The 23,296-nt window shown below is 45.0% G+C and overlaps 1 protein-coding gene across 2 annotated transcripts in view; it reads right to left on the bottom strand.

Moving 5' to 3' along the window:
• Positions 1–23,296, bottom strand: part of PHACTR3 (phosphatase and actin regulator 3) — a 122,674-nt gene that overhangs the window by 72,414 nt on the left and 26,964 nt on the right. Inside the window, exons 1-6 of one of the 2 annotated variants that reach the window (XM_069952309.1) lie at positions 15,869–15,958; positions 10,772–10,933; positions 10,370–10,456; positions 6,691–6,873; positions 5,920–6,105; positions 2,415–2,667 (exon numbers count right to left, since the gene is read on the bottom strand). In XM_069952309.1, the coding sequence (XP_069808410.1) occupies positions 2,415–2,667; positions 5,920–6,105; positions 6,691–6,873; positions 10,370–10,456; positions 10,772–10,928 (866 nt within the window). In that variant the 5' untranslated portion in view covers positions 10,929–10,933; positions 15,869–15,958. Of the gene's footprint in view, positions 1–2,414; positions 2,668–5,919; positions 6,106–6,690; positions 6,874–10,369; positions 10,457–10,771; positions 10,934–15,868; positions 15,959–23,296 lie in introns of those variants that run through there. The other variant, XM_069952308.1, reaches the window with a different exon arrangement.

The raw sequence follows: 23,296 nt of genomic DNA, 5'->3' as shown, positions 1-23,296 counted from the left end.
ACACACACTGTACATGCATACACATACATCATATACACACATACTGTACATGCATACACATACATCATATACACACACTGTACATGCATACACATACATCATATACACACATACTGTACATGCATACACACACACTGTACATACATACACACAAACACTGTACATGCATACACATACATCATATACACACATACTGTACATGCATACACACACACTGTACATGCATACACATACATCATATACACACACTGTACATGCATACACATACATCATATACACACATACTGTACATGTATACACACACATACGACGCAGCTTCAGAGAACATTTATTCCTCCAAGTTCAGTCTCTGACATCTCAGGCGTTATTCACAGAGGTGAGATGATCTATGATACATCTGCAATGTTTCAAGGGAAAACACTCTTTTTGTCAAGGCTTTAAACATTGCACATGTATCATGGATCATCTCACCTCTGTGATCAACGCCTGAGATGTCAAAGACCAAACTTGGAGGAATAGATGTTCTCTGAAGCCGCGGTGTATGGACTGGGTGATATACATGGATGTTATTACTAATGTACATCTGTATGTGCTGCTGGAATTTGCTAATAATGAAGATTTGCCCATTTGAAAAGAAGTATTGTATGTGTTTCTTTATGGACGAATACGTGATTGTGAAAACTGTGGAGCGGCTGTAGTGAAACACACCCAACACCCAGGTACAACATAGGATCCTGTTCACACTGTTATATAGAGTACACATATACATACTGCACATGTATCACCTACACACATACTGTACATGCATACACATATACATGCATCATATACACACCCATACTGCACATGCATCATATACACACATACTGTAAATCCTTTACACATACAATACACATTACATACAAAAACACACTTTATACATATACACTTGCACACTGCACATTTACATCCACAGTTCTCATACACAGACATGCAGGTGTGCGCATGCACGCACGCACGCACGCACGCACACACACACACACACACACTTATTATGAGGAAACACCACTTCTAGTAATTGGCTAGGGTCTGAACATTTTAACATTTTCAGATATGAATAGTGACTTTTGCACAGTATGTCCATAGTCAGAGACAGTATTGAAGTAATGGGTGTTGGACCCTACCATGGTGATACTGGATTTTTAGGTTCAGCAAAAATGCAATTTGCAACATGACTATAGCCAAGATAGGAGATTCATTAAGGAACTTAGAAAAAAGAAAAAGATTCCTGATTGGCCAAGTCAAAGTCCTGATAAAAATCCATGCATGTGAGAATCCTGCAGACAATCCACAACTCTCAACAGAGGCTCATAAAAAAAACAAACACCTTTCTGGAGGATGTTTTGCCAGGAAGTGCAATACTAAATACTGGAAGCACAGACAGGCAGCCAAACACACAGCACAGAGACACTTACTTATTATAAGGAAAATCCACTTTTCAGCAGCTCCTGGCCTCCCTCCTCCTCCCTCCTCTTCCTCCTGGTGCCGGACCATGCTCTCCCGTCCCTCCCCCTCCTCCCTGCACGACTTCAGAGGAGAGCAGAAAGCAGGTGATTGGGAGGAATCAGGGACCCCACACTGCAGCGTTAGGCAGCAGTAAGCTTAGTGCAGTTCTGCACTGAGAGGCAGGAAGTGGCGAGGGAGCCCAGCGGGCCCCCTGTAGCTAGGGGCCCGGTCGCCATGGCGACCATGGCGACCCCTATAGCTACGCCACTGGGCCCAGGCTGTTTCTCTGTCATCCCTCCATGCTTCCCATCGCACATACAAGACCCCATGAAGCTAACACGTCCACTTAGACCATAGAGCTCCATAGAGACTCTGTTGACTATTAATTCCCTATTACACTGGCAGATTATCTGGGCCACTTCTGAGCCACACATCTCTCTGTATAATAGGCGATTGGCAGCCTTCAGCTGATTAACGCTAGCACTGTAATTGAGCACCGATCTAGGAGACTAGCTCTAGTTTACAGTACGGCCCACACCGTCTAATACAGCCTTAAAGGTGACTACAGTATTATGTAGAAACACTGCAGTAATATTAAAGAAGTAATATTAGTGGACTGCCCCTTTGAATAAAAGAAATCTATCATTGCTCTTGCTTAAAGGGTTCCCCATTTTGAACAATCTTACAAAGTGACTGGCTTGTAATCTACTAGGAAAATCTGATAGTAAGTGTTCCACTTTTCTGCAGCGCCCCTACAGGTGAAATTAAGCATTATGCAGTGCCTAGTCAAATCAATGGGATGCAGGGCTGGACAGGTCCTCCAGAGCAGCCACTCTCACTTCTGGATAGGGGCACTGGACAGATGGTATCTAATAGGGCATTTTCTACACCGGACAGCCCTTTTAATGCTGTTCTTTGGCTGTACCCACCTGTCCTGGCGATGTTTTGTAGCAAGTGCCCGGTGGAGCTCCTCAATGACTCGGCTAGGGGGTAAAGGCATATGCATGGCAGGCAGATGGGGAGATCCAGTGGGGGTGGGGTTCTTCACAACCTGACTGCTACTTTCTGGGGGTTTCTGGCTGGATGGCTGGAAGAGATTGCTGTGTCCTGAGATATGGGAGCAGCCGACAGGGGTGGAGGTCTTCATGATGCTGGAGGGAGGGGAGATGATTTCTTCCAATTCTATACAAAAGAACTGAGACTATTAGGAATGGGTGGTTATTGAGGCACCTCTTGAATGAATAATTCATGCTGCAGAATGCTCGGGAAGATTATATATACGTAAAGCTGTTTGTTGGGGGTCACCAAACTATAGAAATGCGTCACAGGCCCCCTATCATACAGCTCCCTATACCTTAACTGCCTAGACACAGCTAGGAGCATAAAGATATTCGAGCTGATCCTCGGAGTTTTCTTTTGTCAAGCTCTAAAGCTGAGTGACCACTTATATTGTTATAGCTCCAGCACTGCATATGACCTACAGTTCCCAGGCTCAACGCTGTTACACCCACTGCCCTTGTGTAATGCAAAGTCCTGCCAAATGCTGTGGAAAGTTGGATCACAACTTCTGTAACAGTGCTCATTCTAGCTGTCAACAAACTTTCCACATACAAATGTATTACAGTCCAGAGCTGCATTTATAATTCTTCAGGTCGTCATTGAAAATGGTGAACAAGCGTGTAAATATTGCAAAGGATTCCATATGCCCAGTGCAGAAAGGGCACTACTTCCGGTGTGGTACCATTGAACACCGTGCTTTAAACACTGTAGAATGGACTGGGGATAACATGTATTGTAGACCAATAAAATGTTTATTGACTTGTCAGTAGTCTAAAAAACTGAAAAATAAAGTAACACTATAGTGGTATCTTCAGTCCACTACACTGTATGAAGCACAATGTTTAATGGCACCACATCAGGAGTAGTGCCCTAAATGCACCCTTTATTGCCTGGGCATCAGATAGCCTCTGCAATACATCACTGACCACACTGAACATGTAGGCAGCATATATTGAACAATGCCTGTTCATAGCATGACCACCCTTGCTGAGAGTACATATCTGCTTGTGTCATCATTTGACAGTACCTTTAGCTCTGCTATGTTCTTCTGCCAAGCTTGTGAATAGACTAAGCCCAAACAAATGACCTCTTAAAATGCAGCTCACAAGCATGCAGAATTTCAAATGCAGATCTGGAGTATAATATAGGATGTAACTCAGGATCGGCACAGGATAAGAAATGTAATGTATGAAATAAGCAAAGAAGGCACTATTACTGGCTACAGGGGGACATTATTACAGGAGAAGGAGGCTTTATTACTAGCTACAGGGCAGGGGCGTAGCTAAGATTCATGGGGCTCCACAGCAAAAAAAGTGTATTATTACAAGAGAAGGGGGCACTATTACTGGCTACAGGTGGGGACTATTACAAGAGAAGAGGGCACAATTACTGGCTAAAGGTGGGGATTATTACAACAGAAGGAGGCGCTATTACTGGGTACAGGGGGATATTATTACAGAGGAAGGAGGCATTATTACCAGCTATAGAGAGGATCATTACTAGAGAAGCATACAATATTACTGGCTACAGGGGGATGTATTATTACAGAGGAAGGATGCATTATTACTAGCTACAAGGGGGGGGGGAGATTATTATACCAGAAGGGTGCACTATTACTGGCTACATGGGGGAATTATTACAAGCGAAGGGTGCACTATTACTGGCTAAATGTGGGGATTATTACAAGACAAGGGGGCATTATTACTGGCTACAGGGGGAGGTATTATAAAAGAGGAAGGAGGCATTATTACTAGCTACAAGGGGGATTATTACAATAGAAGCATACAACATACTGGCTACAGGGGGGGGGGAATTATTACAAGAGAAGGGTGCACTATTACTGGCTACAGGGGGGAATTATTACAAGAGAAGGATGAACTATTACAGGCTACAGGGGGGAATTATTACAAGAGAAGGGTGCACTATTACTGGCTACAGGGGGGAATTATTACAAGAGAAGAGTGCACTATTACTGGCTACAGGGGGGAATTATTACAAGAGAAGAGTGCACTATTACTGGCTACAGGGGGGAATTATTACAAGAGAAGAGTGCACTATTACTGGCTACAGGGGGGAATTATTACAAGAGAAGGGTGCACTATTACAGGCTACAGGGGGGAATTATTACAAGAGAAGTGTGCACTATTACAGGCTACAGGGGGGAATTATTACAAGAGAAGTGTGCACTATTACTAGCTACAGGGGGGAATTAATACAATAGAAGGGTGCACTATTACTGGCTACAGGGGGGAATTATTACAAGAGAAGAGTGCACTATTACAGGCTACAGGGGGGGGAATTATTACAAGAGAAGTGTGCACTATTACTGGCTACAGGGGGGAACTATTACAATAGAAGGGTACACTATTACAGGCTACAGGGAGGGGGAATTATTACAAGAGAAGTGTGCACTATTACAGGCTACAGGGGGGAATTATTACAAGAGAAGTGTGCACTATTACTAGCTACAGGGGGGAATTAATACAATAGAAGGGTGCACTATTACTGGCTACAGGGGGGAACTATTACAATAGAAGGGTACACTATTACTGGCTACAGGGGGGAATTATTACAAGAGAAGAGTGCACTATTACTGGCTACAGGGGGAATTATTACAATAGAAGGGTACACTATTACTGGCTACAGGGGGAATTATTACAATAGAAGGGTGCACTATTACTGGCTACAGGGGGAATTATTACAATAGAAGGGTGCACTATTACTGGCTACAGGGGGAATTATTACAAGAGAAGAGTGCACTATTACTGGCTACAGGGGGAATTATTACAAGAGAAGAGTGCACTATTACTGGCTACAGGGGGAATTATTACAAGAAAAGAGTGCACTATTACTGGCTACAGGGAGGAATTATTACAAGAGACGGGGGGGGGGGGGAGGGGACTATTACTAGCTACAGGGCAGCATAATTACAGTGGAAGAGGACAAGGACCTGAGTCTCCCGTTAGATTAGAGCGGTAGATCGGGTATGAGGGTCGCCACCCCGTTCATTCCCTATGGGACCCCAACAATCAGTTAGTTGTCCTTTATCTTGTTGATGTTACATGTAAAACCCCTTTAATGGTTAATGTAATCATTATTACTGGCTGAAGGGGGGCATTATTACAGGGGAAGAGGACTTTACTACTGGCTATGGCAGGGGCATTGACACTGGGACATATAGGTCAGTAACATTGATATGAGGGGAACTGCTGACAGACTCTAGACATGGCCTCGGGCAGCAGTGTAAGCCCCCTTCCTTGATGGGTGCTCAGTTGCAACATCTCATCACTAGGGTGGTACAGGATCTGAGTTAGGAGATTCCCTAGAAGGTGACCTTACTGGTAATCTGTACATGTGAATCAGAGTGTCATGTACCTGTCAAACACTGGTTCACCCATGACGATGCCTTTGGCTGTGGCATTGGAAGTAGTGGAGGACTGCTGATGAGAGTTGTACTTCTCTCCGGTGGAGGGGATTCCAGAGATTCGGTGAGCAGTAAGGCTTGTAAAGTTTTCTCCACTGAGTCTTTCAGGTCTTCCTCCAGGGTCAGCTTAGCTTTACCTAAGATCAAAGATACAAGGACCATGAAAAGGGAATATGGACTATTAACCATCGAACTGCAGGAACAGCTTCCATAACTTCTACATGGTCCCAATTTATGTACTATCTAGTAGTAAGTGAAATAAGTTGATCACATGTTATCCTTCTAGGACACTCAGTGATCAGCCATAATCTGTGAGTTAACGATAAATCAAGTGTTTGATTTCTCTGCAGTGCCCCCCACAGGTTTAGTGAAGTATTACAGTGAAATCAAGTTGTTGCCTGTTTAATGCATGCTGGGTGCTCCAGAGGGAGAAATGCTTTTTGGAGCTGCATTAGCTGATAGAGGGGGTCCTCAGTACCCCTTTGAAATATAGCCAGTCAGTCGTCCTCTTCTATCAAAATTTTTAAAAAAATCTTGAGTCCTTAATGTAATATCTGTTAATTTACATCCCAGTACTCAATTGATTTGCTCATGAGGATTCTGGGAAATCTGGGTGAAACCCCAGGTGGCAATTGGTGGTAACACTGGTTATTGCCCAGCTGTATCAAAAACAGCAAAGTATTTGTAGAAAGGGACGACTGAAGGACTCATAATCGTGATACCTTCTTGATCTTCCCCTGTGTCTGTCTGCTGGTCCTCATCCAGAGAGCTGACATTCAGTGCGGCTGCTGCAGAAGTTTCTGGAAGCGTTTCTTCAGTGGGAGGTGACTGGCTTAGAGGGGTTGGAGGGTCCCCGGTGGACTCTCTGATGGCGTCTTCTACTGCACAGTCTTTAGGGTCAAGGTCTGAAAAATCAGTTTGTTTGATCTGTGAATCGGTATCATTGTCACTAGACAAACCAGTATAGAGATGGTAGGGGTTGCCCTTCAGGGTTTGCCAACCCAGCACACTACATATCCTAAAGAGCACCTATGGACACCTCACATCAAGTCTACATACTCCTCCTAATGGCATCCACCATTATGGATCCCAGTGGAAATGAAGGTTGTGGCTATGCTCCCATCTTGTGAAATTCTAGCCCATGGTCTTCCAGGGAGATGTTTTTGGCCATTTGCTGCCACCACCCATTTTCTCAAAATACCTCAGAAGTTGGCTGTACCTAGGGCATATCTAGTTTCTGGTGTAGGGTATGTCATCTAATGAGCAGCATAACCCACCTTCTTTGTTGGCTAGCTGAAATGGATGAAATAGGACCCCTCCTAACGTGGACCCTGATGCACCTTGCACAATGCCCTTCTATTAGGGGGTAGTCCCACATTGCATCTACCTCTTGCTGACAAAGACACAATAACTTTTTACTGAAACTGTACTATTACAGGCAAAATCACTGGCCACCACGGACTGCTGCAATGTGGGGCTGTTCTCTAATAGCAATAAGTCACAGCGACGACCAGCAATCAGTTTTGATCTAAGTTGATCATAAGTTCAGTTTCCTTATAGCGCCACCACAGGGGGGAAAAAGTATTACATAATTTGCATTAAAATCAATAGGCTGTTCGTGCAATGCACACAAATGCAGGGTCCTCCAGAGTGGTAGCCGCTCTTTGTAGCTGATATCATTGTTGTCTATGTTCTCTGTCATACATAAAAGGGACATGACCTATTATTTGTTCTTATGACAGAGCACAGAAGGGTTGTGGCTTCCTGTGTTAAAGGGACTGTGTCATTGAGACAATTCTCACTCTATAATGACATATGCGAAGGGGGTCTCTGACACCGGATTCTCTTTTATAAGCAAGAGCACAGAGCAGTGGCAAACTCATGGGCAGATATAAAGCATAACTAGCTGAAGCTTTCAAGTTTGTGATGAGAGCACCCATTTAAAGGGATTGTCCAGGATTAGAAAAATATAGAACTTTTCTTTCAACAACAGCGCCACACTTGTGCTCAGGTTGCGTGGGGAATTACAACTGTGCTTGATTCACTGCAATAAAGCTGAGCTGCAAAACCACACCCAAACTGAGGACAAGAATGGTGCTGTTTCTGGAAGAAAGTGACCCGTTTTTCTAAGCCCAGATAACTATTTTAAGCCTTGATTCCTGAATGTTTTGTGCTGCCCAACCTGTGTCTCAGCTGTTGCAAACTAACAACTCCTAGCATGCTGTACAGCCACCCACAGGTTGTTGAACTCTGTTTTAGGGAATGATGCACTTAGGGAGAATGTATTTTACAGGTATTTAATCCCCAAATTTCAAAGCTTATAAGAATATAAACAATGTATATAAAAAGTATAGGACCCCTTTAACAATCCATTTCCACATGATGCCATAAATAGAATGTTCCATTCCACAATCCACCACTAGGCGCCAGTGTCTACCCATAAGACACAAGCTGATATTGTAAGCTAGAGGATGGCTGGTACAGTATGTGGGCGACTGATACAAAACCGGATTCTGAAGGCTCCCACGTATAACCCATGTGTTCAGTAACAGAACAGCAGTACATAATTGGAGCGGCGTGACTGGAAAACCCAGCGGGGGTCCGCAGCTCTTTCTTTAATCGCTCTCATTGTGCCGGCTGTGAATACAGGGTTATTGAGAGGGACCTGCAGCGACTACAGTGCCGACTCTAATGGAAGATTTTTTAAAGCATATTATTTATTAATGGAGTATGCTATGACAATTCTTACACTGAATAAATGGCATCAGTATTTTCCTAACCCACCCTAATAAATTCTTGGCTGGAGGTTGTAATTGTATATAATGTCAGGGAGAGGAGGCACCGGAGATACAAGGCAGTAACCTGTCGTAAAAGTCTCCTTTTATATACCTTCTTAGGGAATTCTGAGCTAATATAGGGGGATGTACACTCAGAATGCCCTTCTATTAGCCAAAGCACCTACAAAGAGTGGCTCCTGCACTGGAGAACCCTGCATGTCCATACACCACATACAGCCCACTGATTACAAAAAGGACTGTGTAATACTTAAAGCGACTCTGTACCCACAATCTGCCCAACCCCACCCCACCTCCACACCCCCTGCCCCCCCCCCAAAAAAAAAAAAAAAAAGCTGTCCTGGGGTCCGTTCGGTAGGTGATGCAGTTATTGTCCTAAAAAACAACTTGTAAACTTGCAGCACTGTGTTAAATTGGCGTGACCTATAGTGTCTGTGCCCTAGGCCTGCAACGCCTCCCTTTTTCCTCCCTGCCCTCTTTATCATTGGGAATGCCCCTAGAAGGATTCCTCCTATTCATCACTTGTCTAAGCGGTGCACATGTGCTGGATCGTTAAGGCACATGTGCAGTGTTCAGACAAGTGATGATTAGGAGAAATCCTGCCTGGGGCATTCCTAATTATGAAGAGGGCAGGGAGGAGGGAAGGAGAGGTGTTGCAGGCTTAGGGCACAGACACTCTAGGGCACAGCAGTTTGACACGGGGCTGCAAGTTTAAAAGTTGTTTTTTAGGACAATAACTGCATCACCTGCCGAACGGACCCCAGGACAGATCTTGGGTTAAAAGCAGCTATCCGACGGTACAATCGGTTTAGGGGGGGGGGGGAGAGCAGATTTTGGGTACAGAGTCTCTTTAAGTTGCTCTGGTGTAGTGCAGAAGCAAAACTGAACACCTGTTGTTGAATTTCGCAACAGATAACAGCTCATTGCTGGGGTCTCACTGTTAAATAAAATAGGATCATCCAAAATGAACAACCACTTAAAGGGATATTCTCATCTCACGTTTTTAACTCCTATCTATGGGATGACAGCTTGAGATTGTAATAACCCCCTTAAGTACCCATACAGGCCTTCTTTATGGTTGCTTAGGCACAGCCTAAGGTTGGTCTTACCAAAGTTCAATACAGTAATATTAACATACAACAGGGGAGCAGGACCAAACCAGCACTAATATAGTTGATCTATGCCACCCAGTTGCTGTCCACCTCCCCACTGATATAGTGGACTGGGGGTCTGTCTGGAACATCAAAAGTGATAGGGATACTTTGCATATACAAGCTGTGTCTGATTCTGGCTCTCTGATCATCTACAGAAGTCTACAGAAGATCCAGAAACAGATGGGACTCTCTAACAGACCATAACCAGGAGAGATGTATGACTGTTTACTCTCCTGTCTGAAACAAAGCAGTCAGAGCCAACTGATCCCAATGGGTAAACCAATCTAGCCAGATATAAAGGTAGCATTGCCCTCTGTGCTTTTATCAATGCCGTGATTGGAGCTTTCTCTGCCCAGACTATGGCCGCCTCCATCATGTCCAGCTGCCAAGTGCATTATAATACGCTGGTTTATACAGTAACACATTACAACACCCTGTGATTGACATTTTACCTTTTTCCATAATCTCCAAAATCCCCTTCTTGATGATGTCATCGCGGGCCTGCCGAGAAGTGATCTTCTTCGGAGATGATACAAGTCCTACAAACATATACAGTTATTAGAATAACTGGTCATGTCCATGTCATGATATTCCTGTAATCCAGCATCCATACATCTGATCTGATAGTTCAGAACTTGTTTTTAGCACGGCAAATGTGATACTCTAGCATTTTACATGGACACTAAGCAGAGAAGACCATGGCCGCTCCTACAATGCCTACAGGGGTTGTTTAATTTCAATGATAGTGCTAGTGATACAGCAATATAGAAGGAGGGTCGGTATCACTATACATCAAGACAGGGTGTAATCTGCAATAGTTGCCATATTGGATATATTTTCACAGTTATTCTTACCTGCAGAGGACTGTTTCAACTTCTCACTTTTCTTTTTCCTCCACTTCCAAGGTTTGAAGATCCTCCCCAGGGTGGCCAGCTTACTGTTCCTCCTGGCAGGTGGAGTTCGCATCCCTGTCACCAGATACTCCGTCCGCAGCGCTGGCGACTGGGCCATCTCCTCTATATGAGAGAGGAAGCAGAATGTTAGTGTAATGTGTCAACCTGTAAGGTTAACAGGTAGGCTACTAGGGCAGTTGTGTCCCCGTTCCCCATGAATTGTAGGGAATGGGCAGGTACACATCCATACATTTAGGATACCAAGCCCCTTCTGGCATATAAATGGCACATGATAGGTCGGGGCTTTGTTACACAATTTGCATTGGAGCCCAGGAGATTCATGTTACACCTGCTGCAGATTAGCCCTGTAATTTTAAGGTTAAAAAAAAAACCCTATGATTGGTCGGAGTTTGTCATATTTTAACCTACTTTTTTTTACTTTTTTTAAATACTTGCAGTTTTACCTATTTGGCAGGTTCAGTCCTTACTGCATATGGCCAACTACATCCTTGCATCCTGGCATCCTTATACTAAAGTAGGGCTACAAGTGTGGTGTCCCACCATGAGTTACTACTGTATATACCCCTCGCAAAAGGCTGTACTTTAAGTAAAAGTGGTAATGAAGTATTCAAAACAAGAGTACGTGGAGTCTCGGTTGGGAGTCTCAAAACACGGGATAGCCAGATATCTCTAGCCTGTTGCCACGGGGTGTCTCCATGATGGGGAGAGCACCACACCACCCTGATAAATAGCCCCTTAAGTCCCCACTGAAAACAATTGCATTGAAAGTGTTTTCAATCATGGTGCATGATGCATGCAAGAGACTCCGTGTGAACCAGGCCTACAGGTTATACTTCCCTTCTTTAACACCAGGGATGCTGGGGAAGAGGATACAGCTGTTGGGTACATTAATATGGTGGCTGCAGGATCTTCTGTATTTTTGCTCTGGGGGCACTGTATTAGGCTGTTTTCACACATGCTGTTTTGATGCAGTTTTCTGAAGTACATCCCTAAAGATGTCCCCCTCCTTTACCAACCACTCAGTGCACTGGCTTCAGAAACTGCATCAGAACACCATGAGTGAAAGCATGCTAAGGGTTAACACTGGCGGTGACTGCACTGGTGCGCCGGCTCTGGTCATCGATCTTAGGAAACCACTAGTGTTGTTAATCGTCCGCAGCTCTTCTATTTAATAATGTGCTCATTTATCATAACCAGAGGAGGAATAAAACTCAGCAGATTTTCAGCAGCCCTCAGACAGCATATAAATAATGCACCAGTCCTGAATACAAGAAACGGCGGCATCCATAATGTATACGGCCAATCCCAAGGGGAAGCGTCTACACAGACGCCTCGGCCATCCTGCGTTCTGCACTGGCAGGGACGTCTCGTGTCCTTTTGCACTCAGATTTACCCGACCAATATCAGTGACTTGCAAATAATTCTGTTACTGGGAAAGCTGAGTGACAACTAATGTGCCTCCAATACAGTTCATCCTGGGTTGTCACCCTGGTTAGAATGGCATATCTGCTTAGCTAGGCAGTGATATGGGACCAAGGAGGTATCAGGAGGAGTAAATCTGCTATTCAGGATTGTAGGAAAGCTGGATGCCTATAACAGTTGATCAGTTTTAGAAGATGTATAATTATGATATTGATACTTTAATGTCTAAGTGTCTCCTTTCTCTAAAGTGACAGACAGTGTCCCCAGAACAGTAATAGCCACAGTTTAATTTTTATGGTGGCAAATGCCCCCCTACCCACCCACTCATTCAGTCATTCACTCACTCCTGATAGCTGGCAAATGTGCAGAAATCCTTGTAAGTGAACATCTGTATAGACCAGTGCTTCTCAATTCCAGTCCTCAGGTCTCACCAACATGTTTTGAGGATTTCCATAGTATTTCACAGGTGATATAATTATACTGTCAGGTGAGGCCTGAGGACTGGAATTGAGAAGCACTGGTATAGACACACTACACAAAATCCACATACATACTGTACTTTTATTTCCAGTCTGACTCAGTGCTCTCTGCTGACATCTCTGGCCGAGACAGGAACTCTGTCTCAATTTTCTATGAATCTCGGTAGAAAACCTCTCCTGCTCTGGACAGTTCCTGTCTCGACCAGAGATGTCAGCAGAGAGCACTGTGTCAGACTGAAAATAAAACAACACTTTCTGCAGGACATACAGCAGCTGATAAGCATGGGAAGACTTGAGATTTTTTTAATAGAAGTAAATTACAAATCTGTATAACTTTCTGACACCAGTTGATTTGAAAGAAAAAGATTTTTGCTGGACAACCCCTTTAACACACATCTATGCACCCACTCTAGACCAGTGCTTCTCAATTCCAGTCCTCAGGCCTCACCAACAGGTCATGTTTTGGGGATCTCCTTAGTATTTCACAGGTGATCTAATTATACTCCGTCTATCAGGTATTATCACAGGTGTCCTTTGTATGGGAAAAACATGACCTGTTGGTGAGGCCCGAGGACTGGAATTGAGAAGCACTGCTCTAGACACTCTACACACCAGTATGCTCAAACTCCAGACACTCAACACACTTCAATGAACACTCTACACACCTCAATGAACACACTCGAGACTCTCTACACACCTCTATGCACACACTCCAGACACAGACTTTGCACACCTGCATACACATCCAACCACAATCATTTATACATACGCACTGCAAAGACATTTCCTTGCACTCTGTGCACACTCTAGACACTCTACAGAATCTACACACCTGTGTGCACACTCCAGACACATTCTGCAAACTTATTTGCACACACTTTACTCTCTCTGTTTGCCTAAAGATGAACACTCCAAAGCTCTACACACCTATATACACATACTCCAGATGCTTTTACACACCTACACACACACTCCAAACACTCTACACAACTATATGCCTAGACTCCAGACACTCACTCTACACCCCTGTATTCACACACTCCAGACACTCTACATATGTATATGCACACTCTAAACACACTTTCTGCGCTCCTGCAGTCTAGGAGAGGGCATACAGCACTAAAGACTCTACACAGACGCTCAGTGCTTCTCCTGACAATTTTGTTGGCATTTTTTATCAGTGTTTTTAGCTGTCAGATGTTACTTTTGGTTTGTGGCGTTTGTCATTTGTGCACACAGACAGTGATTTATATAGCTGCTCTGCTACTCTGCCCTGTATGTAATAGTGAGGCTTGTATGACTTCAGTAAGTCATGGAGGGTTTCTTTTAGATAACTCAGTAGTTTAACAATTAATCCATGGAAAACAAATGAAAACAGAATCAGCTCTGCTACATCTGCATACTTACAGCAATGAGCCATTCACATTACATTATATAGAGGGAGCAGTGGCCTGGAACACACAACTCAAACTAACCATCAAAAATAGGAAGGAGCCCAACCCCCATATCATTAAATATATAACAAGATCATGGAAGGGCTTCCAACATCACATCTAATTAGATATTTCTAGAAGACTGAATGAACTCTCATATCCCGTAAAATGTACAAAGCACCTGAAACATCAATGTGCAAGGATCATTAGATATATCCACAACTCTGAGCCTCATAAGTATACAGGAGAATCCCCAGTAACGTGCGCTCAGTTCTGGATTACCAGGTCTATTTATCTATCATCTATCTACCATATCTATATATCACATATCTATCTATCTATCTATCTATCTATCTCCTATCTATCTATCTATCTATCTATTATCTATCTACCATATCTATATATCACATATCTATCTATCTATCTACCATATCTATATATCATCTATCTATCTATCTATCTATCACATATCTATCTATCTATCTATCTATCTATTATCTATCTACCATATCTATATATCACATATCCATCTATCCATTATCTATTATCTATCATCTATCTATCTATCTATCTATTATCTATCTATTATCTATCTACCATATCTATATATCACATATCTATCTATCATCTATCTACCATATCTATATATCACATATCTATCTATCATCTATCTACTCTATCTATCTATCTATCTATCTATCTACAAATGAAATCTTTAGTGCAGCACTCCTTAGGATAAGTAGGTTCGGTGCCTTCAAGCATGCACCCTTGCGACCACAGGTGCTAGGTATATACAAATAGAAAAAGCCGTGGCACTCAAAAATATAGTGAAAAAAATAAGTGGTTTATTTGCCCAAAACCCGCGGGTTTTGGGCAAATAAACCACTTATTTTTTTCACTATATTTTTGAGTGCCACGGCTTTTTCTATTTGTATCTATCTATCTATCTATCTATTATCTATCTACCATATCTATATATCACATATCCATCTATCCATTATCTATCTATCTATCTATTATCTATCATCTATCTATCTATCATCTATCTACCATATCTATATATCACATATCTATCTACCTATCTATCTATCTATCTATCTCCTATCTATCTATATTTCAGGCCTTCATTTTGGCCGTTCTTCTATCTATCCACTTATGTATGTCTGACCATCAGGATATGATAAGTTGTACTTTCACATGCTCCATCAGTAAAGCACTCTTACCTATAGTTAGGAGCACATAAGATGCCATCACTTCACAAGTCACCAGGGCAAGAAAACTAAATGCCCCTCGCCCATCGCCACGTTCTCCCTGCAAGGTCAATTGGCACAGTTCTCTGGACGACAGGGGGCAGTAATGGGCCACAGCATTTATTAATAGCCAATTTAACGGCCACAATCCCTAAGGCCATTACCGGTGGCTTAAAGGTAGCGATCATGACAAAAGTGATCAATCTGAACTTCCCATTGAAGACTAGTACCCTCAGCCTCTCCCCTGCCTGCCATGGCTGATAACAGAGAACAATAGATGCATACAATGACAGATGCTGATAACAGAGTCGTAGTCAATGTCAGTCCCTGGTCACTGGCCTATATGGAGCTGGAGTCCCGTCTCTGCTCCTCCTGACCTTGGGCAGATCAGGCAGTCGGAGCCCATCATCCGGACTGATGTGATGTGACAAGATGTGATCCCCCAGCACTAACCTCAGGGAGACGTTCACAGCTCTGCGGGATGACACAAGCTGCATGTGGACATCCCCAGGGGCATGATCAGGAAACCCCTGTGTCGTTCCAGTGACAGCTGCCAAGCAGTGGTTTCAATCACACGGCTGTGCATCCCTGGGCAGAGGGCGGGAGACAGGCAGTGCTACACCCTACAGCAGGAGCTTCACTCGGCTGCAGCACTTGTCCCATCCTGCAGAATCATTTATTTCATGGGGATGTCAGCTCAGTGCTGCAGAATCCCGTATGAAGAGGACTGCAGCCAAAATAACGCCTCCGGACGCCCAATCCATGCATGTCTCTCTAGGGATGAATCATCTCCTCTTCATGCTTCTCTGGACAGGCTCTTTCCTCAGCCAAATAATTGCTGCAGAGCATTACAGCCCCCATCCCTCAGGAGTGCAATGCTCTGTTCTCCGCACCTGTCTCATGTGATCTCTGCCTCGTCCTCTAGAAAACCAGGTCATTGCATTATATTGTATGTAGAGTGCAGGATAGCTAGTGACGTACATGAAGCAGAGGGGCCCCACAGCTAACAGGATCCCTGTTGTGGTTGGTCCATGTTATCATTGGCTCTAATGCAAAATCAGTACCAAGGCCCCCACGTACCATGTGTCATTTATGACTAGTGTCTTCCTTTATGGCAGACAAGCTTTAGGCTTCATTTACGTCAGTATATTGTTGCGGATCCTTATATTTTTTCCAAATCCGTGATTGTAATCCAAATCCACTAATAAACCAAAGCAAAATTTCCCATAAGGAATCACTAGAATGCAGACAACTGCTTACACCCCCCAAAATAATGATTTTTTTAGGGCTTTTTCATACAATTCGTGCTGCAATCTGGAGGATGATCGCGGCACAGATCCCCTAGCCGGATCCGCGACCACGGACAATTTTAGGGGACGTGTGAATGCAGCCTCATTCTGAATAACATGTAGAACAGATGAAACAAACAATGAGAAACAGCTGAATATGTCATATTATAAGTTACTGTACAGTATAGCAATCAGCATGTGGAGTATAATGTATAGTAACGGCATAAACCTGAAAAAACTGCAGCAGTTGTTAGATACAGGATGGAGCTGCAGATCCCCATAATGCAGTAGTGTAGTACAACAGGCCAGAATAGAGAAGCAGGACTGCTGTCAGCAGTCTGTGTGGTCACAGCAATGACAGCAATGGGAGGGGGGGGGGTGTTCAGCATAGACCAATCAGGAAGTGAGAATCACAGCTGTGCAGGAGGACAGCGATAGAAACTTCTGTATATAGCAGTGTGAATGGCTGAGTGTAAGTGCAGACACATTATAGCAGTAGTGTGTATAGCTGAGCATAAGTGCAGGCACATTATAGCAGCAGCATGTATAGCTGAGTGTAAGTGCAGGCACATTATAGCAAGAATGGAGAGGATGGGAAACACAAGGACTGACAGAGACTGCAGGGAACATGAAGGAATGAGCAGGACAGATGTGGGTACATACATGCTGTGCTGTCTGTCCTGGGGTTACAGCTATGAAGATATTACCGCCACAGTCCTGTCCCCTGATGCAAGCCCAGCCTAAAGTAGATCTGCTATATTTTGGAAGGTGAGGGAGACTTCCTGGGGCAGAGTACAGTGCTGTAGACCATGCAGACCATGCCCCTCCCCCCACTCCCCCTCCCACCCAATACAGGGAGCTCTTAAACCAAGTTACAAATTTGTGGCTGCACAAACTATTCTGCAGATGAAGTCACTATGTACAGTACATACATTATGTTACTTATCTTGTACTGATCCTGAGTTACATTCTGTAATTCTTTTTATTAGAAAAATATAAAACATAACAAGTATAACTGCATAAACATAAACGCGGCTCCATCGGCCAGAACAAAAACAAATACAAAGCTTTTCTGCTTATAACAAAAACAACAAATTAATAAATTCTTAAACAATGTCTTTACGGAAAGGAAATCATCCCTCACACCTGCCTCACTGGCCAGTCCAGCTTCATTATAAGATAGTACCAAAATCCCCCAAACTTACAACTATTACTACCCCCACCACCGCTACTACCTACCCCACCACCGCTACTACCTACCCCACACTCACACCTCACAGCACACAGAAATAATATAGTAAAGCCACTTTAGACCAAAGGCCAAAAAGCTATAACATGGTTTGAGCCATTCTTGTCTCTAACTTAATACAGTCCCTGCTTGGACATAACTGAACAAAATAAGAAACCAAAACTACACAAAGCTTTTTTTTTTTTTTTTTTTTTTTTTTTCCTTCAACACACACACAGCACCCCCCACTCACACACACCCCAGCACAATTCACCAACCAAACCTCCCATCCCCATATACATAACTCCCACCTAACCCCCCCCCCCCCCCCCACACACACACACACACAATACACAACTTTAAGAAACTATCCTCAACTAAAACTAACCTAACAAAACAAAGTTAGTACAAATGGAAACATCAAATACTAACTTGAGAATACCAGGTCCGGCTGCCTTATATACTTAAAGATAAAATATGATAATAATAATAATAATAATAATAATAATAATAATAATAATAATATGTAAAATGTATACTAATAAACAATAATGCAAATAATAATAAAATTATAGCAATCAAATTACATAAACCTATCTAATATTCTAACTACAAACCCCATCACCCACACCCCAAATCTGGACATGAGTCTGGGTCCATAAGTTCAGTTCTTGTCCCTCAGTGACCCATGCCAGAACCCCAAGTACTCATCCAGGAAAAAGCATGCGATGTAAACCCCCCATCACCCCTCCCAACCTATCCTATACCCCATACCATATACAATAACTATAACCGTCCATAGGGCTTATCCAGCCCTCAACTTACCAAACTACCTAAAACACCAACACCACAACACATAACAACAAGGCTCAAGTTCGGTAGCCTGTAAGCCCTTTACTGTTTATAACTGAATAGAAAATTAAAACAAAAAGCTAAAGTGTCATGCACAGCCCCCCACCGGGATCGGAGGATGGCAGACCGGGTACCATAATAATTTATAACCTATCCCTGACTATTCACCCTACCCTCTCCCTACTACTATCCCTAAATATTAATCTAACCCTCACACTCTCCCTACCTCTGTCCCTATCTACTCTGTCCCTAACCAGAATTATGGTCCCTCACCCAGTGGGCTCAGTACCTAGGGCACAGCAAAGGAAAACCCTCTCCACAGGAGAGAAGCCCTACTGGTACCCAGCCTGCCATACTCCAAAGACCTGATCTTCCCGAGGTCACCAGTGATGTTCCTACAGACCTCCACCTCGGAGAGGACTCTACGCTGTGTAGATACTAGACACCGTGCGTTCCACGTGTGGTACCTAACTACTAAGCTGACTAGAAATAACGTGCAGCGATCTCGGCCACCCAGGTTCCTGAATACTCCATAAGCCCACTCCGGATAGGTGAGACTGACTAACTGATTCCAACCTATGGAGGCGCCCACCCTGGTGTAAACCCCTATATTGAAGGGACAATGAAGCAGGAAATGATCCATGCTCTCCAGCGTATTTCCACACTCCTCTCGGGGACACCCCCGATCATCGGAGCTCCTGCACTTCAAATTGTCCCTCACATATAGCTTCCCCTGGAAGCAGCGCCAGGCCAAGTCCCAAAACTTCTGGGGGATCCTCTTTGAGTTCAATAGACTTAACCCAACCCTCAGATCCTGACCTGGGCAATCCCTGAGCGCCAGGGGCTTCTGGAAATGGGTCAACAGAACCCTTTGGTCAAGGAATTTCCTTGACTGAGTCCTGATCTCCCACATTCCCAGACCCCACCGACGTATCATCTTCAGAGTCAGAGTAGCGTAAGCCGGAAGATATCCATGGGGTGTACGAAGGTCCTTCACTCGCCCTCCTGTCTCCCATTCCTGGAAGAAAGGCCGAAACCATTCCCTGCAGGAGAGTACCCACGGAGGAGCCCTCTCTTTCCAGAGGTTTGCGATGTTAGCTTTCAAGAATGTGTTCACTAAGAACACCACAGGGTTCACCATAGACAAACCCCCTAGTCTCCTCGTGCGGTACGTAACCTCTCTCTTGACCAGGTTCAGCCTATTCCCCCATAACAGCTGGAAGAACAGGCTGTAGATCCTAGTATAGGAAGCCTCTGGCAAGATACATACACTGCCCAGGTAGATAAACAAAGGGAGCAGGTACGATTTGATCAGGTGCACCCTTTCCCTTAAGGTTAAAGACCAACCTTTCCACTGATCCACCTTCCGAGTGGCATCCAGGAGCCTACCATCCCAGTTTTTAGTGGGGTAATCACCCTTGCCAAATGTGATGCCCAATACTTTTGCTGACTCTTGGGGCTCTGGAAGGGTGCCCGGGAGATCAAACCTGGGATCCCCCCCTCCCAGCCAGAGACTCTCACACTTGTCCCGGTTGATCTTGGACCCGGATGCCTCCGAGTAGAGCTCCACTTCAGACATCACCATAACTGCCTCCCCTCTCGAGGATACAAAAACAGTGACATCATCAGCGTACGCTACCACTCTCAGGGTGGCTTCTGGCTCCTCCAGGCTCATCCCGACCCCTGCCAACGGTCCACAACCAACCCTCCTAAGGAAAGGGTCGATCGCGAACACATACAACAGTGGGCTCAAAGGACAGCCCTGGCGAACACCAGACCCAACCTCAAAAGAGCGGCCAGACCAACCGTTCACCAGCGGGAAACTCTCTGCCCCTGCATACAAGATCTTAAGCCAATTGACAAAAGTATCTGGTAGGCCATATCTCAGAAGGACGGACCAGAGGTACTCGTGGTTCACCCGATCAAATGCTTTGGCCTGATCCAAGGACAGCAAGTACCCCTTCCAAAGACCCGCACTACTCCGCTCCACTGCCTCCCTGACACTAAGGACAGCCCTTAAGGTGCTTCGGCCTGGAACAGAGCAGTGCTGAGCCCCCGAAAGGAGCCGGGGTGCAAACTTCACCAGCCGATTAAACAGTATCTTGGCCAGAATCTTCCTGTCCGCATTGAGAAGAGCTATGGGCCTCCAATTCTCAATACGGCTCGAATCTTTACCCTTTGACAGAAGAATCAGGGCTGACCTCCTCATTGACCTCGGCAGAGTGCCCGAGGAGAGACACTCATTGAAGACCTCGGTCAAGAGGGGAACCAAGAGGTCCCTGAAGGTCTTATACCACTCAGATGTTAAGCCATCTGGACCTGGCGACTTCTTCAGGGCAAGCCCTTCAATCGCCAGTCTAACTTCCTCTTCCCTGATCTCTTCTGCCAAAACATCAAGAGAGGGGTCTACCCCTGGCTCAGGAATGGTTTCAGCCAGGAAACCCGACATCACATCTCGATCTAGATCCTTCCTCCCCAAGAGGTGTGAGTAAAAGGATCTGATGACCTCCAGGATCCCTGATCTGGACCGGTTCAGAGATCCCGTACTATCAACCAGTCCAGTCACAATCTTACTATTCACTGACATCTTACAGTTTCTGTAGGGGTCGGGCGAGCGGTACCTCCCGAAATCCCTCTCAAAAACTAAAGATGCGTGCCTATCATACTGACACCTCATGAGCAAGGCTTTCACTCTGGAGATCTCCTCTCTACTACCTCCAGTCGAGACGAGATGCTCGAGTTTCCTCCTCAGGCCCTGATACACACGATACCTATTCAGGGATCTGAGGCTCGAGAGCTGGCGGAAGAACCTCGCAACCCGCTTCTTGAATATCTCCCACCACTCTGACTTACTACTACATAGGCCCAGTAGAGGTACCTGACTCTGAAGAAAATCCTCAAAGGATTGTCTTACCTCTGCTTCTTCCAGGAGGGACGAATTCAGCCTCCAGTAGCCTCTACCCATCCGGGGGGTCTCTGAAACATTCAGGGAAAACAAAATTAGACAGTGGTCGGAGAACTCCACCTCAACCACGGACACTGCGGAAGAGACGGCTTCCTCCTTTAAATAAAACCTGTCTAATCTAGACCTGCAGCTACCTCGATGATAGGTGAAACCCGCGTGGCCCGAGGGTGTCCGGATGTGGGCATCCTCTAGGCGAGCTTCCCTAACTATGCTAATCAGGGCCATGCTATCATAAGCCAGCTTGTCTTTGGCGCCTCTCCTGTCCTGAGACCTCGTGATAGTGTTGAAGTCTCCACCAAAGATCACCTGCCGACTCGTAAAAAGAAAGGGCTTAATCCTCATGAAAAGGCTTTTACGGTCCCACTTAGTCTGTGGGGCATAGATGTTAATGAGCCTGAGCTCTTGCCCCTTCATGAGGACATCCAAGATCAGGCACCTCCCCATTTCCAACTCAATAACCCGTCTGCATTCTGCAGAAGCGGTAAAAAGGACCGCCACCCCACTATACGGCTCAGCCGCAAGAGACCAGTGTGAAGGCCCATGCCTCCACTCTCGCTTGGCTTTTACTAGCAAGGCTTGATCTGTCAACCTGGTCTCCTGCAAAAACAAAATGTCGGCGTTAATACGACCGAGAAAATCAAAGGCTGCGAATCTAGCCGTATCCGACTTAATGCTGGCACAGTTAATGGATGCCAGCGTCAATGGGGTGAGTGCCGCCATCATGGGTGATTGAGTTGGACAGCCTTGTCTCTTTATTTCCTACCCTTCTTTTTACCACCTTCCCCATCAGAAGAAGATCCTTTTGCCTTTTCTTTAACCCGCTTTAAAGATGCAGACATATCCATACCCAGATCCTCATCTCCTGACCCAGGAGCCACCTGACCTCCCGAGGAAACAGCCTCAGAAGGAACAGGCTCGGCACCTCCTGGAGACCTCACCGTCTCCAAAATCAGTCCCTCAACCTCGGATTTGCCGAGGGCCTGGTACCTATTGGACAGAACGATCAGAGGGGGGTCAGTCAGGCTTTCCTTTGGCACTTGGCCCGCAACACCGGAGGACAAAGAAGAAGATGCCCTAGGTCCCTTCTGGCCTTGCCTCCTACTGTCGCACTTACGTTTTTCATTTTGCCCTTTCCCACCATCCTCATCCAAACTTTCATATTGGGAGGAACTGGAGGAAATGGCTCTCTTTGCCTCCTCTTTACGAAGTCTCCTTATCTCTTCATCTAACTCGATATCCTCTAGAGCCTCAGCTGTTCCCTCTAAGCCGGCATCTGGAGCAGGACCACTGACTACTCCTGCCACCAGGGAACTTCCCAGGTCCCTGCTCCTTCTGCGCTTCTCCTCTCGCCTTAGCTTAGAGGGGGTCTTGTTTTTCACCTTCTTCACTGGCACTAGTGCCCTTTCTCCTCTGCTGGTCCCCTCCCCAGGTGAGGCAACAACAAGGCTCTCCCCATCTTGGGCGGCCGCAGCATTGGAGAATGAGCGTGGACACCTGCTAAATGGGTGACCAAGGTCACCACACAGGTGACAGCGAATCCGGCCACA

The sequence above is a fragment of the Dendropsophus ebraccatus genome, chromosome 14, assembly GCF_027789765.1.
Source record: "Dendropsophus ebraccatus isolate aDenEbr1 chromosome 14, aDenEbr1.pat, whole genome shotgun sequence".
NCBI lineage: Eukaryota > Metazoa > Chordata > Amphibia > Anura > Hylidae > Dendropsophus > Dendropsophus ebraccatus.
This window is presented reverse-complemented; position numbering and strand designations above follow the sequence as displayed.